Genomic DNA, 12,786 nt, shown 5'->3' on the forward strand with positions numbered 1-12,786 from the left:
GTCCTGGGATGTTTTTTTACCATATAACAGCTAGGTCTCTTGTTTCTGGAAGTGTAATTTGACATTTATTTCAGGTCAGTACCTATTCCATTTCTTTCTCAGTCCTGGTATATGTTGCTATAGAGCAGTATTGGGAACTGGAGGCAACATAGGAGCTGCAAATTTGTTCAATTATGGGGGTAGATACAGTGGTTGGACAATAATATGGAAACACTGCATAATTTTCAGGTGTGAAAGTGACAACATGTTTTGCGATAAAAGTGGAGTTGATGTAACATTCTTTTTCTTCCACTGTGTGAGGCAACACCTCACTTTCATCCCCTGCATGCGCTGCAAGTAGTCAGAGCTTACTAAGTTTCAAAGAGGGCAAATAATTGGTGCCGTTTAGCTGGTGCCTCTGTGACTGAAGTTGCCAATTTATTTGTGGTGTCGTGAGGTACAGTATGAAAGGTTATGATGGCATATACAGGTTCTGGGAAACTGTCGTTTGATAAGCATAAGCGCGGTCAATATGGTCAACTGACTGAAAGAGACAAAAGTATATTGCACAGGATTGTAATGATAAGAAAACAACTGCTGCAGAAGTGACTGCAGAGCTTGTTCTCAGTCTTCCAAAGCCCGTGTCCACAAAAATTGTGTGGAGGGAATTCCATAAGCGAAGTATTCAAGGGCGAGCTGCAATTGCCGAACTACTAGTGACCAATATTAATACTCCGAAGAGGAGAGAGAGTGATGCAATACTCATAAAGGTAGAAAGGTAGAGTCACTACCTTTGGTAGTGTCAAATCAAGGTTTAACGAGCATGCAGATGAAGTCTTGCATCTTCCCTGGGCGCTGCAGTCACAGGACCTCAATATCATATAGCCACTATTGTCAATTTTGGAGAAAAAGGTTTGAAAAAGAACAAACGATTTTTGCATGAAGAGTGGTATCAGATTCCACTATCCATCATCCAAGACTTCTATATGTCAATTCTCAGGAGAATTTAGGCCATCTTGGAGGCCAAAGGTGGTCCAACACTATATTGGATAACAATTTTATTCTTTTACCTGGGTGTTTCCCTGATTTTGTCCAAACCCTGTATATTGGCTGTCGTGTATACTTGGACTTGTCCGTCAGCTTGAGAAAGGGGTCTGGCATGGGCTTGATGGTTCAGTAATTTGTGTGTTAGCTATTTACCTAAATCAGCTTATAATACCATGTCATCTTTGGCCACGACTCCCCTCCCCCCTCCCTTCAGTAGGCGTTGGATGGATTGTAATGTACAGATACAAAAAACCCTGAAATGTAGGCACCTGAAAGAAGTGCTTTACCCCATTAGGTAGGTCATCATGTTTAAAGAACACAAAAAAAAAAAGAAGAAAATTAGAACCAGTGGAATAACTGTAACATAGCGGGTAGATGAGAAAATAAACCTGATTGAAATTTGACCCTAGTCACACGAGTGTCCACATAAATACTGCATTACATTTGAGTACATAGTAAACATGTTGTAAATGCATCTCAAAAGCAATCCATTTTCATGTTAAAGCAATGTGCTTAAATGTCAAGATCATAAGTTGAATTGGAGATGTCTGTGGTTTTCATGTTTTTGTCATGTATTCACACTGAGTTCCCACTGAATTGTGCAGAGGGGAAAAAGTATTTCAGATGTAACAAAAAGGGCACATGCTGTGTTCACAATAATGAAAAAACAGCAATAAATGCAGGTTATACATATTTGTATAATTCAATCTAAAATGTAGTCACTGTGTTTCAGATCCTATAGAAATGCTTTACAGAAATAAAACACAACACAATTATTTTCTAATGCCAGCATTGGGCTTGCTTTTAAGTTGATGTTTCATGTGTACAAGTGGAAAGGCAACAGTTTTTTTTACCTTAATGCATTCTTTGCATTAAGGTAAAAAAACCTTCCAAGACCAGTGCAGTATCAATCCAGCACTGTGCCTGGCTTCAGTTCTTCTCTCCCCTGTCCGTGCTTTCACAAGCTTGGCTGAGAGCTGCCAATCAAACCTTTTGAGGAGTGAGGGGGGGGGGGGGGGCAGAGCCAACCTGCGCTGTGTGTGTCTATAAATGCACAGTCTAGCTTAGGTGCGTGCCCACACGTGTGCTTCCATATTAAACAGCTTATTATGGGGGTTCAAGAAGAAGAGAAGGAGCCAAGAGCACTGGCAGGAGACAACAGAAAAGGATATTCAGGGCTGCTCTGTGCAAAACTATTGCACAGCACAGGTAAGTATAACGTGATTAAAAAAAGAAAAAAAAAGGGGGGGGTGAGGTGTAAAAGCAGTAGTGAGGGGAACAGGTACAGATTGAGTATTGCAGTTAAATTTGACTTTTTTTGTGTATTTTTATAGTCTAATATTTTTTTTTACGGCTTGGGTTCAGCTTTAAAGTTGGTTGTAGCTAATACTATTTTTAATTCGCATACTGTATTAACTTCTCGGCTTTCTTTTTTAATCCCATTAAAGGTTAGAAAATTTAGGGAGACCAGACAAGAGAATACAAACGAAGAGGATGAAGAAGTTCGGGAGGTGAGTGGTTTTATTTTCAGTGATTTTGTTGCGTTTGTCAAAAAACAATAAAAAAATGTACAAAGACAGAAGGGTTGGGGTTTTTCTTTATATTTTTACAGGTTATGGGAGATATTCTCACCGTGAATTTAGATGCAACATGCAAAATGAAAATAACTGTCATTGTCAAGGGACTTTGGAATTTTCAGTTCTGTATGAGCTTACTATGTCCTTCCCTTCGCAAGCATAGTTTTAACTGGACCTACATATGGTGATAGCAGGCGATTTTTGGTTTTTGCTTAGGCAAGACTATTATATTGAAGTGTTAAAGATGGCTGATCAGTTCACTTGCAGATATATTGCAGAGCATTATAACACACAAAAACTTCCTCCAAAAGGGCTCCTGCCAGGGCCTTTACATCCTGCGCAAGCACTTTCCAGGCGCATTCTTACCTATGACTAGCTCCAGCAGTCCTGCAAAGTATGGTCACTTCCTACTAGAATAAATGGGCCTTTTGTGTGCAAGATGAGGAGGAAAGTCTGTTTGACCCTATTGGATTACTGGTCCCCTACTTAAGCGAATAGGGGCATGTCTTAAAGGACAACACATGTTCTAAAGGTAAAGTTGCAAACATTTAGAATGGGCTATCAAAGCACGGCAACAGCACTGACTGGACTTGGACCTTTTTTCTTTTTTTTTGTCTTTTTTTTTTTTTTTTTTTTTGCAGTAGCATTGTGGTGCACTGTAGTTGAAGTCCATTGGCACCTATTGTACAGTGCTTTGGGAGGCCATTTTGAATAATCAGCAATACAATGTGTTGCTTTAGAGCATAGGTGTGAAGCCAACCTAACCGCTTTTAAGTATTAGTGACTTATAAATTTAATTCTGGCCCCTGGTTTTTCATGAAAAAGCTAAAGGTAGTTTTAGGAGAATGTTATATAGAACTAATAAGTCATCTAACTTACCTTTTAACTGTTCAGGGCGGTGAGATGGGGACATTTATATTTATTTGGAATAAATGCATTTAAAGAAAGTTGTAGTTAAATGTAAAAGGTCTGTCCTCTGCTGCAGAGTGGGATTTGTTTTTTCAGCCAGACAAAAAGTCTTTGTCTATGTAGACACTTAGCCTAGATCTCAGAAGCTTGGGTGAGGTTGGTTGTTTCCAGGGGCTACAAGCTATAATTCAGCTCCCAACCTGCTTACCATTTCATTCTTTCTAATCTGCCTGTATCACCTCACAGATGATCAAAACTGCATAGAGCCCTGGTGGGGAGTTATAGAGCAGGATATATTTGCCCCAGTCCTGGCAAAACGGGGACAGAGGTGCTGGCTCATATGTAAACCTTACTGCTCTCTCAGAGCATTCCTATCTTGGGATATCTTCATGGTCTACTGCTGAAGAAACTGCCAACACAAGATCTGGCAGACAATGTAGCCTTGTCTGTCCAGATCCTTCAGAAGTTTGGATGGGATCATTGGAATTTGTTCATCGCTTGGAATATCTGGGCTCTGTTCTTAGACACAACTCATGTCAGAGTTTTTCTTCCCCAGACTCTTCAAACAGTCCACTCCCAGACTTGGGCTGTTCAGTCCAGGACTCTTCGCTTATGCATGAGAGTTTTAGGACTTATGTTGACCTCCTTTAAGGCCATCCCATTTGCTCACTTTTTCTCTAGACCCCCTACAACACACTCAGTCCAGTCCTTGAACAAGCAAATTGGCCTGGCACTGAAGACCAGGTTGTTCTTGGCTTGGTGGCTCAAAAATCCTGTCATTTCTCCTCCCTTTTTGAAGATCCTCAGCCTGGAAGCTGGAGGATTCTTGTCTTCTGAACAACATTGTAGAAATTCAGGGTCATCCAATCTGGATTATGTCAGACAATGCCTTAACAGTGGCATATACAGTATCATCCATCAGGGAGGAACCAAAGGTCTTTTGCCATGGCAAGAACGGTAGAATGGATCCTGTCCTGGACAGAACTTCATATTCCAGCTGTATCTGCCTTTTAAATCCTAGGTATGAACAATTGTCAGCTGGCTGCACCTGGACCCAGGGGAATGGTCCTTACACCTAAAAATGTTCCAGGACCTGTGTCACAGTTGGGGAACACCATATGTGGACCTCAGGTTCAACAACAAACTGAAAAGGTTTGTCTTCAGATTCAGGGATCCTCTTGTTGAATGTTCTGGTGGCTGTGTGGGATAAGTATACCTTGATGTACACCGTTGCTCTTATTAAACTCCAGTCTTGTCTGCTTCTCGGGATCAGAGGGCATTCCTGTGTATCTCAGTTCTGAACTGGCATAGTACTGGCGGATGTCCTACTCTGACCTTTGTTGGTCTGGATTCTCTGTCTCAAGGGCTGATTTACCAACCTGCTTCATGGTCGCTAGCTTTAGTGCAATGGGTTGTTAAGCCCAGGTTCTCAAAGATAGGGGCATCTTAGAATTGGTGATTTACACAATCTTAAAAGTTCAGAAGTCTCATTCGTGCAAGGCCTATCATCGTATGCAGAAGGCATACTTCACTTTGTGCAAGGTGAGCGGGTTTTACTCCAGGGAGTTTTCAGTGGCATGAATTCTCACATTTTCTACAGATGGGTCTGGACTAGTATTTAGCTCAACACCGTTAATGGTCAGGTCTATGCACTTGCGATCTTGTTCTAGAGACCATGGCTTCCTATTATTTGATTAAAACCTTTGTGCTGGACATCTTGCATGTGGGTTCTCCTCTTTGTTTCCCTGTGGCTTTTTTGGATCTGAACTTGGTTCTCTTTGCACTTCAAAAAGCATCTTTTGAACCTGTCAGCAATTTTCCTCTTTCTATTCTCACAAGGTTGTGTCTAGTGTTGCTATCATTCTGTGAAGCGAGTATCTGAGCTGGTAGCCTTATCCTTTATAGTCCATGTTCATGCATTCCAGCACATGCCACACAGCCATAGGTCAGTACATCGAGTGCTATGGTGAAATGCAGATGGCACAGTCAAACAAGTACTCCAAACAATAAGATATCACCATTGTAGCAGTCGTGCACACAGAGATGGATGTGGTCATCCATTTTGCTCCAAACCCTCCATCTTTTATCTCTCTCTCCCTCTTCCCTCATCCCCCCTCCCTCTCTGCTGAGTGACATGTGGTCTGGATGAGGCAGAGGTCACAGGCATCAAGGCCCAGCGGGAGAGCTCATGGCTATAAACCCCAATTAGCCTGGCCCCCAGATGTCTGCAAGACTCTGCTGGGAGAAGGATCGTAAAACCATAAACCAGTCCTTCCCCTGAGCCTCAAAGACATTCCAGAAAAGCCATAAAGCAGACATCACATCCAACATCCACTTTCCCCTATGATTACATATCTTGGACTACGAAAGACGTACATAAAAACCAGGCATATATTCAGATCGGTCTCTTTAATACAAGTCGTCTTATATATTACATCCCCTAGCTGATATCAACAGGAGATCAGAAAATGATATCTCCTTAACCATCCCAGCAGGTATGTCATATTTCATATGTAGACGTTCAGCAGATGATTCTGCGTATTAATCTACTAGTGGCAAGGCTGCTAAATGCACCGAGAGTAAGTTATGAACCATGACATCAACTGGGAGGGTTTTTGGTTCTAGCTTAGGTCTCCGCCCCAATACCCCTCCCCAAATGAGGCGATTGGTTCTCTGCTGTAAGGAGACACCCTGTTGAGTTCTTAGAAAAAGGTTTTTATGCTTGGAGTTAAGCTAAGCTGAGTTGAGCTAAGTTGAAGAAGCTCCCTTTTAACATCGGAACATGGGAGATAAGACCCTTTTGACTCAGGAAACTTGATCTGCCTAAACCAGGATGTTTGGCAAGTACTTTACCTCCCTAAACTTCTTTCTGTTATCTCTTTGCTGTGTTATTGCTCTCTGTGTATATATACAGTGGGGATCGAAAGTTTGGGCACCCCAGCTAAAAAGTTGTATTAATGTGCATAAAGAAGCCAAGGAAAGATGGAAAAATCTCCAAAAGGCATCAAATTACAGATTAGACATTCTTATAATATGTCAACAAAAGTTAGATTTTATTTCCATCATTTACACTTTCAAAATAACAGAAAACAAAAAAATGGCGTCTGCAAAAGTTTGGGCACCCTGCAGAGTTAATATCTTGTACTGCCCCCTTTGCCAAGCTGAGACCTGCCAGTGTCATGGATTGTTCTCAGTCATCATCTGGGAAGACCAGGTTATGTCAATCTCAAAGGTTTTAAATGCCCAGACTCATCTGACCTTGCCCTAACAATCAGCACCATGGGTTCTTCTAAGCAGTTGTCTAGAAAACTGAAACTGAAAATAGTTGACGCTCACAAAGCTGGAGAAGGCTGTAAGAAGATAGCAAAGCGTTTTCAGATGTCAATATCCTCTGTTCGGAATGTAATTAAGAAATGGCAGTCATCAGGAACAGTGGAAGTTAAAGCAAGATCTGGAAGACCAAGAAAAATATGAGACAGAACAGCTCGCAGGATTGTGAGAAAAACAATTCAAAACCCACGTTTGACTGCACGATCCCTTCAGAAAGATCTGGCAGACACTGGAGTTGTGGTACACTATTCCACTATAAAGAGATACTTGTACAAATATGGTCTTCATGGAAGAGTCATCAGAAGAAAACCTCTTCTATGTCCTCACCACAAAAATCATCGTTTGAACTTTGCAAATGAACATATAGACAAGCCTGATGCATTTTGGAAACAAGTTCTGTGGACCGATGAGGTTAAAATTGAACTTTTTGGCCGGAATGAGCAAAGGTACGTTTGGAGAAGAAGGGGCACAGAATTTAATGAAAAGAACCTCTGTCCAACTGTTAAGCATGGGTTTGGATCAATCATGCTTTGGGGTTGTGTTGCAGCCAGTGGCACAGGGAACATCTCACGAGTAGAAGGAAAAATGGAGTCAATAAAATTTCAGCAAATTTTAGATGGTAACTTGATGCCATCTGTGAAAAAGCTGAAGTTAAAGAGAGGATGGCTTCTACAAATGGATAATTATCCTAAACACACCTAGAAACCCACGGGGATTACATCAAGAGGCGTAAACGGAAGGTTTTGCCATGGCCTACACAATCTCCTGACCTCAACATAATTGAAAATCTATGGATAGACCTTAAAAGAGCAGTGCGTGACAGACAGCCCAGAAATCTCAAAGAACTGGAAGACTTTTGTAAGGAAGAATGGGCAAAGATACCTCAAACAAGAATTGAAAGACTCTTGGCTGGCTACAAAAAGCGTTTACAAGCTGTGATACTTGCCAAAGGGGGAAGTACAAGATATTAACTCTGCAGGGTGCCCAAACTTTTGCAGACGCCATTTTTTTGTTTTCTGTTATTTTGAAAGTGTAAATGATGGAAATAAAATCTAACTTTTGTTGACATATTATAAGAATGTCTAATCTGTAATTTGATGCCTTTTGGAGATTTTTTCATCTTTCCTTGGCTTCTTTATGCACATCAATACAAATTTTTAGCTGGGGTGCCCAAACTTTTGATCCCCACTGTATATATATGTATGTACATATATATATATATATATATATATATATATATATAGGCTACATTTTTTTCCGTAAATATTTTATTGAACCCTTTTGACCTTTTTAGTAATAAATCTTACTTTCTGAAAGTGTTGAACTGTTTCTGAAGCTCTTTAATGCAAACTAAGAACCCCTGCCTCTGAAGAGCGCTACTGTGTGTGTGTTTTAAACTTTGGTATATTTCTGCCTGCGGTGACAGTGGTATACTGCCGCTTATGCAAACATCATAGTGTTATTGCTGATATTGCTTAGTTTCCTCTTTATCTGTACAAAAAGGAGGTGGTGGCAGTGTGAAGGGTTAATTGCGTAATTAACCTGACCCAGTAACAATCGCTCCCAGGCTGCAAGACAACAGATTGTGCTCCATTAGCTGGAAAATCTTTGTGTAGGGTGCAGCTGGGCGTGGCATTGTTACGTACGTGACAGCACGGTTTTAGATTGGCTAGTCCTTTGGTCACGAGTTTGGTGAGAAGGGCTGGGGTCTGACGCCGCGATCGTCACAACCATTACATAATAGTAGAATATTAAAGTGGTTGTAAAGGCTCACATTTTTAACTTCATGCACTAAATTCTCAGTCTCATTCTCTGTGGGGTGGGGGCAGATCTTAAAGGGTTGTGGGGAAGAGGGATGGTACCCACACAAAGTGTTAAGACATGCCCAATGGGGTGGAAGCAAGAAGTTCAGTCAGCAGCTAGGAGAGGGGAGGAGGGAGGTATGGGGGTGGGCTGAGAATGAAAAACACCAGATCTTTTCAAACTTGTGTGGTCAGTTCCTACTAGCATAGGTCAATTTATACAAGGGAATGGTTCCATTAATAGCTGCTTTCCAACCATACACGGTAGATCGGGGGAGGGGGTAGAAGACCTCTAATGCAAAATAATTTCTTTATGTGCGTAGTAAAGTCCTTCCATCTTTAACTTATATAATAGGTTGCTATAGTAGAATGGTATCAAATGGTTTAGCAGAATCCAGAGCACCAGGTTTTTTACCCCAAAACATGGGCATTACTTTTATGCATTTCTTAAACTTTACAACTAAGCTCAACAAGTCCAACTCAACAGGTTGAGATGGAACTATCTTTAGATTTGAACTGAACAATAAATGTAGATGTTGGGGCGAAAAGGGTGAAATGTTTGCATCGCCTTTTATACAGATCAAATTATAGGTAATATAATACATACATACACTAATGGTCCAACATTAAGAACATGATTATATTTCTATATTTTTTTTAAATTTAAACTGGTAAAGTCTAGTGAATAAATATTACAAAGGTAAGCTGTAAACGTAAGCATAACAAACAAGTGTAGATTACTGTAAGCTAATGTAAATTTTAAAGCCTAAATTTGGGCAGTAAAGTAATACTAATAAAAGGTCTCCCAAATCTCAACCCAACTCTGGATAAGGAGCTAATGTTTGTTTTGTTTAGTAGATGGTTAACACAGAATAGTATCTTAACCACTTCCCGCCCGCCCACAGTGTACTGAGGCGGCTACAGGCAAAGCGATGTACCCGTACGTCGCTCTGGCTGTACTAACGCAGGGGGGCGCTGCACTGCTCCCTCGCGACTGCTGTGTTCTGCGGACACAGCGGAATGAAGATCCTGGTGAACGGGACCCGGTGATCATGTGATCGCTATACGATCACATGATCATTTTGTAAGCAAAGCTGTTATGAATCAATCTCATTTATAACAGCTCTGCTTCTCTTCCTAGTGAGCTGTGATTGGCCCACAGCTGCCAACTGATACATGGGGGCCAATCACAGCACCCTATACCATGTGACCAGCTTCAGCCAATCACAGATCACTATCCTGACCTGTCTAAACTTAACTCATTCATGACAGTTCATGAATGAGTTTGGTTCTGACAGCAAGCTTTGCATTGCAGGAGAAATGATCTTTATTTCTCCTGCAAAGCAAAGTGTAAAAAAATAAAATCCTTGATCACCTCCCACACAGTAGCACAAGTTTACTATGGTAACATTGTACTATTCTGATAAAAGTATTAAAAAAAAAAATTAATAAAAAAAAAGTAAAAAAAAAACATTGAGAATATATAGAAAAAAAATATTTTAAGAATTTTTTCTTTTTAACTACTTGCTAACCGCACCCACATTTTGCAGGCGAGCAGCAGCTCTTGGCAAAGCGACGTAATCTTGCGTCACTTCTTATTTTGGGGTGTGAACACACCTGCGCTCCCTGCTGCCCCCCCACCCGCCGGTCCAGGAAGAGAAATGAGAACACCGCACCAAGTAAAAGCATCACTATATTTTACACACAAACACACATGTTAGATTAGCACATTTAACCCTTTGATCGCCCATATTAACTCTTTGATCACCTCGTCACCCAGCCAGTGCCATTATTATAGTGTCAGTATATAGAATTCTTCACTGATCACTGCATTCCTGCCACTAGCAACATTTTGTTGAGAATCCTTTACTGGCAATGACTGCCTGAAGTCTGGAACCCATGGACATTGCCAAAGACTGGATTTTCTCCTTTCTGATGCTTTTCCAGCCTCTAACTGCAGCTGTCTTCAGTTTTTCTTTGTTTGTGGGTCTTTATGCCTTTAGTTTTGCCTTCAGTAAGAGAAATGCATGCTCAGTTGGGTTGAGATCAGGTGATTGACTCTGCAGAATTGCAGAATATTCCACTTCTTTTCCTTCAAAAGTTCCTGGGTTGCTTTTAAAGTGTGTTTTGGATCATTGTTCAGCTGTACTGTGAAGCGCCGTCCAATCAACTTTGCTGCATTTGGCTGAATCTGGGCTGACAGTATATCTCTAAACACTGCAGAATTAATCCGGCTGCTTCTATCTTCTGTCACATCATCAATAAACACCAATGATGCAGTGCCACTGGAAGCCATGCATCCCCATGCCATCACACTGCCTGCACCATGTTTTACAGATGACGTTGTGTTCTTTGGATCATGAGCTGTTCCAAGCCTTCAACACAATTTTTTCTTCTGGTCATTCTGGTACAGATTAATCTTTGTTTCATCCGTCCAAAGAATGCTTTTCCAGAACTGGTCTGGCTTTTTTAGATGTTTTTAAGTCTAATCTGGCTTTTCGATTCTTCAGGCTTATGAATGGTTTGCACCTTGTGGTGAACCCTCTGTATTTGCTCTCGTGAAATCTTCTCTTGATTGTAGAGTTTGATAATGATACGCCCACCTTCTGGAGAGTGTCCTTCACTTGTCTGGATGTTGTGAATGGGTTTGTCTTTACCATAAAGAGGATCCTGCAGTCATCTACCATTGTTGTCTTCCGTGGACGTCCATGCCTTTTTATGTTGCTGAGCTCACCAGTGCATTCTTCTTTCCGCAGAATGTACCAAACTGTTGATTTGGCCACTCCTAATGTTGCTGCTATCTCTCTGATGGATCTGTTTAGTTTTTGAAGCCTTACAATAACCTGTTTCACTTGCATGGACAGCTCCTTTGAACGCATGATGTAGGTTCACAGCAATAGATTCCAAATGCAAATACCACACTTAGAATCAACTCCAGACCTTTTGCCTGCTTAATTGACAAAGAAATAACGGAGTAGCCCACACCTGGCTATGAAACAGCTTTTGATTCAATCGTCCAATTACTTTTGGTCCCTTAAAAAAGAGGGGATGGCTACTCTTAAGAGCTGTAATTCCTAAAACCTTCCTCCAATTTGGATGTACATACCCTCAAATTAAACCTGAGAGTGTGCACTTTCAGTCCATATCCATTATATAACTATAGCTCGAATACGTTTTGGGCAATACTTGAAGAAATCTAAAATTGTGCTTGTGTCCAAATATATATGGACCTAACTGTATTTGCATTCCCTGTGATAGCATTAAAAGTGATCAAAAAAATAAATGAAATAACCAGTGTAAAAATAATTTAAAAAATCAAAATAACTGGAAAAAAAAACATCTTTGCCTCCCTGAGTGCACGCTCCTGCGTGCACAAGTGTGGACCCCGTGCCTATATGTAAACAGCGGTTGCACCATGCATGTGAGGTATTGCCACAAATGTCAGATCGAGGGCAGTTATTGTAGTACTAGACCTCCTGTGTAAATATAAATTTGTAACCTGTAAAGGCTTTTAAAGCATCGCCTATCGATAATAAAAATGTATGTACTTTGTTGGCATTGCACGGGCATTAGCAGTTTTAAAGCATTTCATGTTTGGTATCTATTTACTCAGCATAACATCATCTTTTATACTTTATCAAACAATTGGGAAATATATTGTGTTTTTGTGCATTAAAATTCTAAAAAGTGTATTTTTGCCAAAAGATTTGCATTTGAAAAATCGCTGCGCAAATACAGTGTGAAGTAATAATTTTAACACCCACCGTTTTATTCTCTAGGGCCTCTGCTTAAAAAAAATATATGATGTTTGGGGTTTCAAAGTAATTTTCTAGCAAAAATCAGTTTTTTTTCATGTGAACAAAAAGTGTCAGAAAAGGCTTGGTCTTCAAGAGTGGGTGATCTGCAGCATAAGCTTCTAATGTTGGCCCTGAAATGCCAGGATAGTAGAAGCAACTCCTCCAAATGACACCTTTTTGGAAAATAGATACTCCAAGGAATTTGTTAAGAGGCGTTTGTTTTTGGAAAATTTATTTTTTGTTTTCTTTTTTAAAACCCTGTGACAAAAATATCTGTAAAATATTCACCATGCCTCTTATCAAATTCCTTCTTGGGGTGTCTACTTTCCAAAAAGGGGTCATTCA

At 40.5% G+C, this 12,786-nt stretch overlaps 1 protein-coding gene across 1 annotated transcript in view; it reads left to right on the plus strand.

Annotated features, from left to right (window-relative positions):
• Positions 1 to 12,786, plus strand: part of MRE11 (MRE11 double strand break repair nuclease) — a 434,841-nt gene that overhangs the window by 262,579 nt on the left and 159,476 nt on the right. Inside the window, exon 14 of the mRNA XM_089655629.1 lies at positions 2,475 to 2,537. Within this exon, the coding sequence (XP_089511755.1) occupies positions 2,475 to 2,537 (63 nt within the window). The remainder of the gene's footprint in view (positions 1 to 2,474; positions 2,538 to 12,786) is intronic.

The sequence above is a fragment of the Staurois parvus genome, unplaced genomic scaffold (assembly GCF_062004578.1).
Source record: "Staurois parvus isolate SC_StPar_1 unplaced genomic scaffold, SC_StPar_1.0 ptg000858l, whole genome shotgun sequence".
Classification (NCBI taxonomy): domain Eukaryota; kingdom Metazoa; phylum Chordata; class Amphibia; order Anura; family Ranidae; genus Staurois; species Staurois parvus.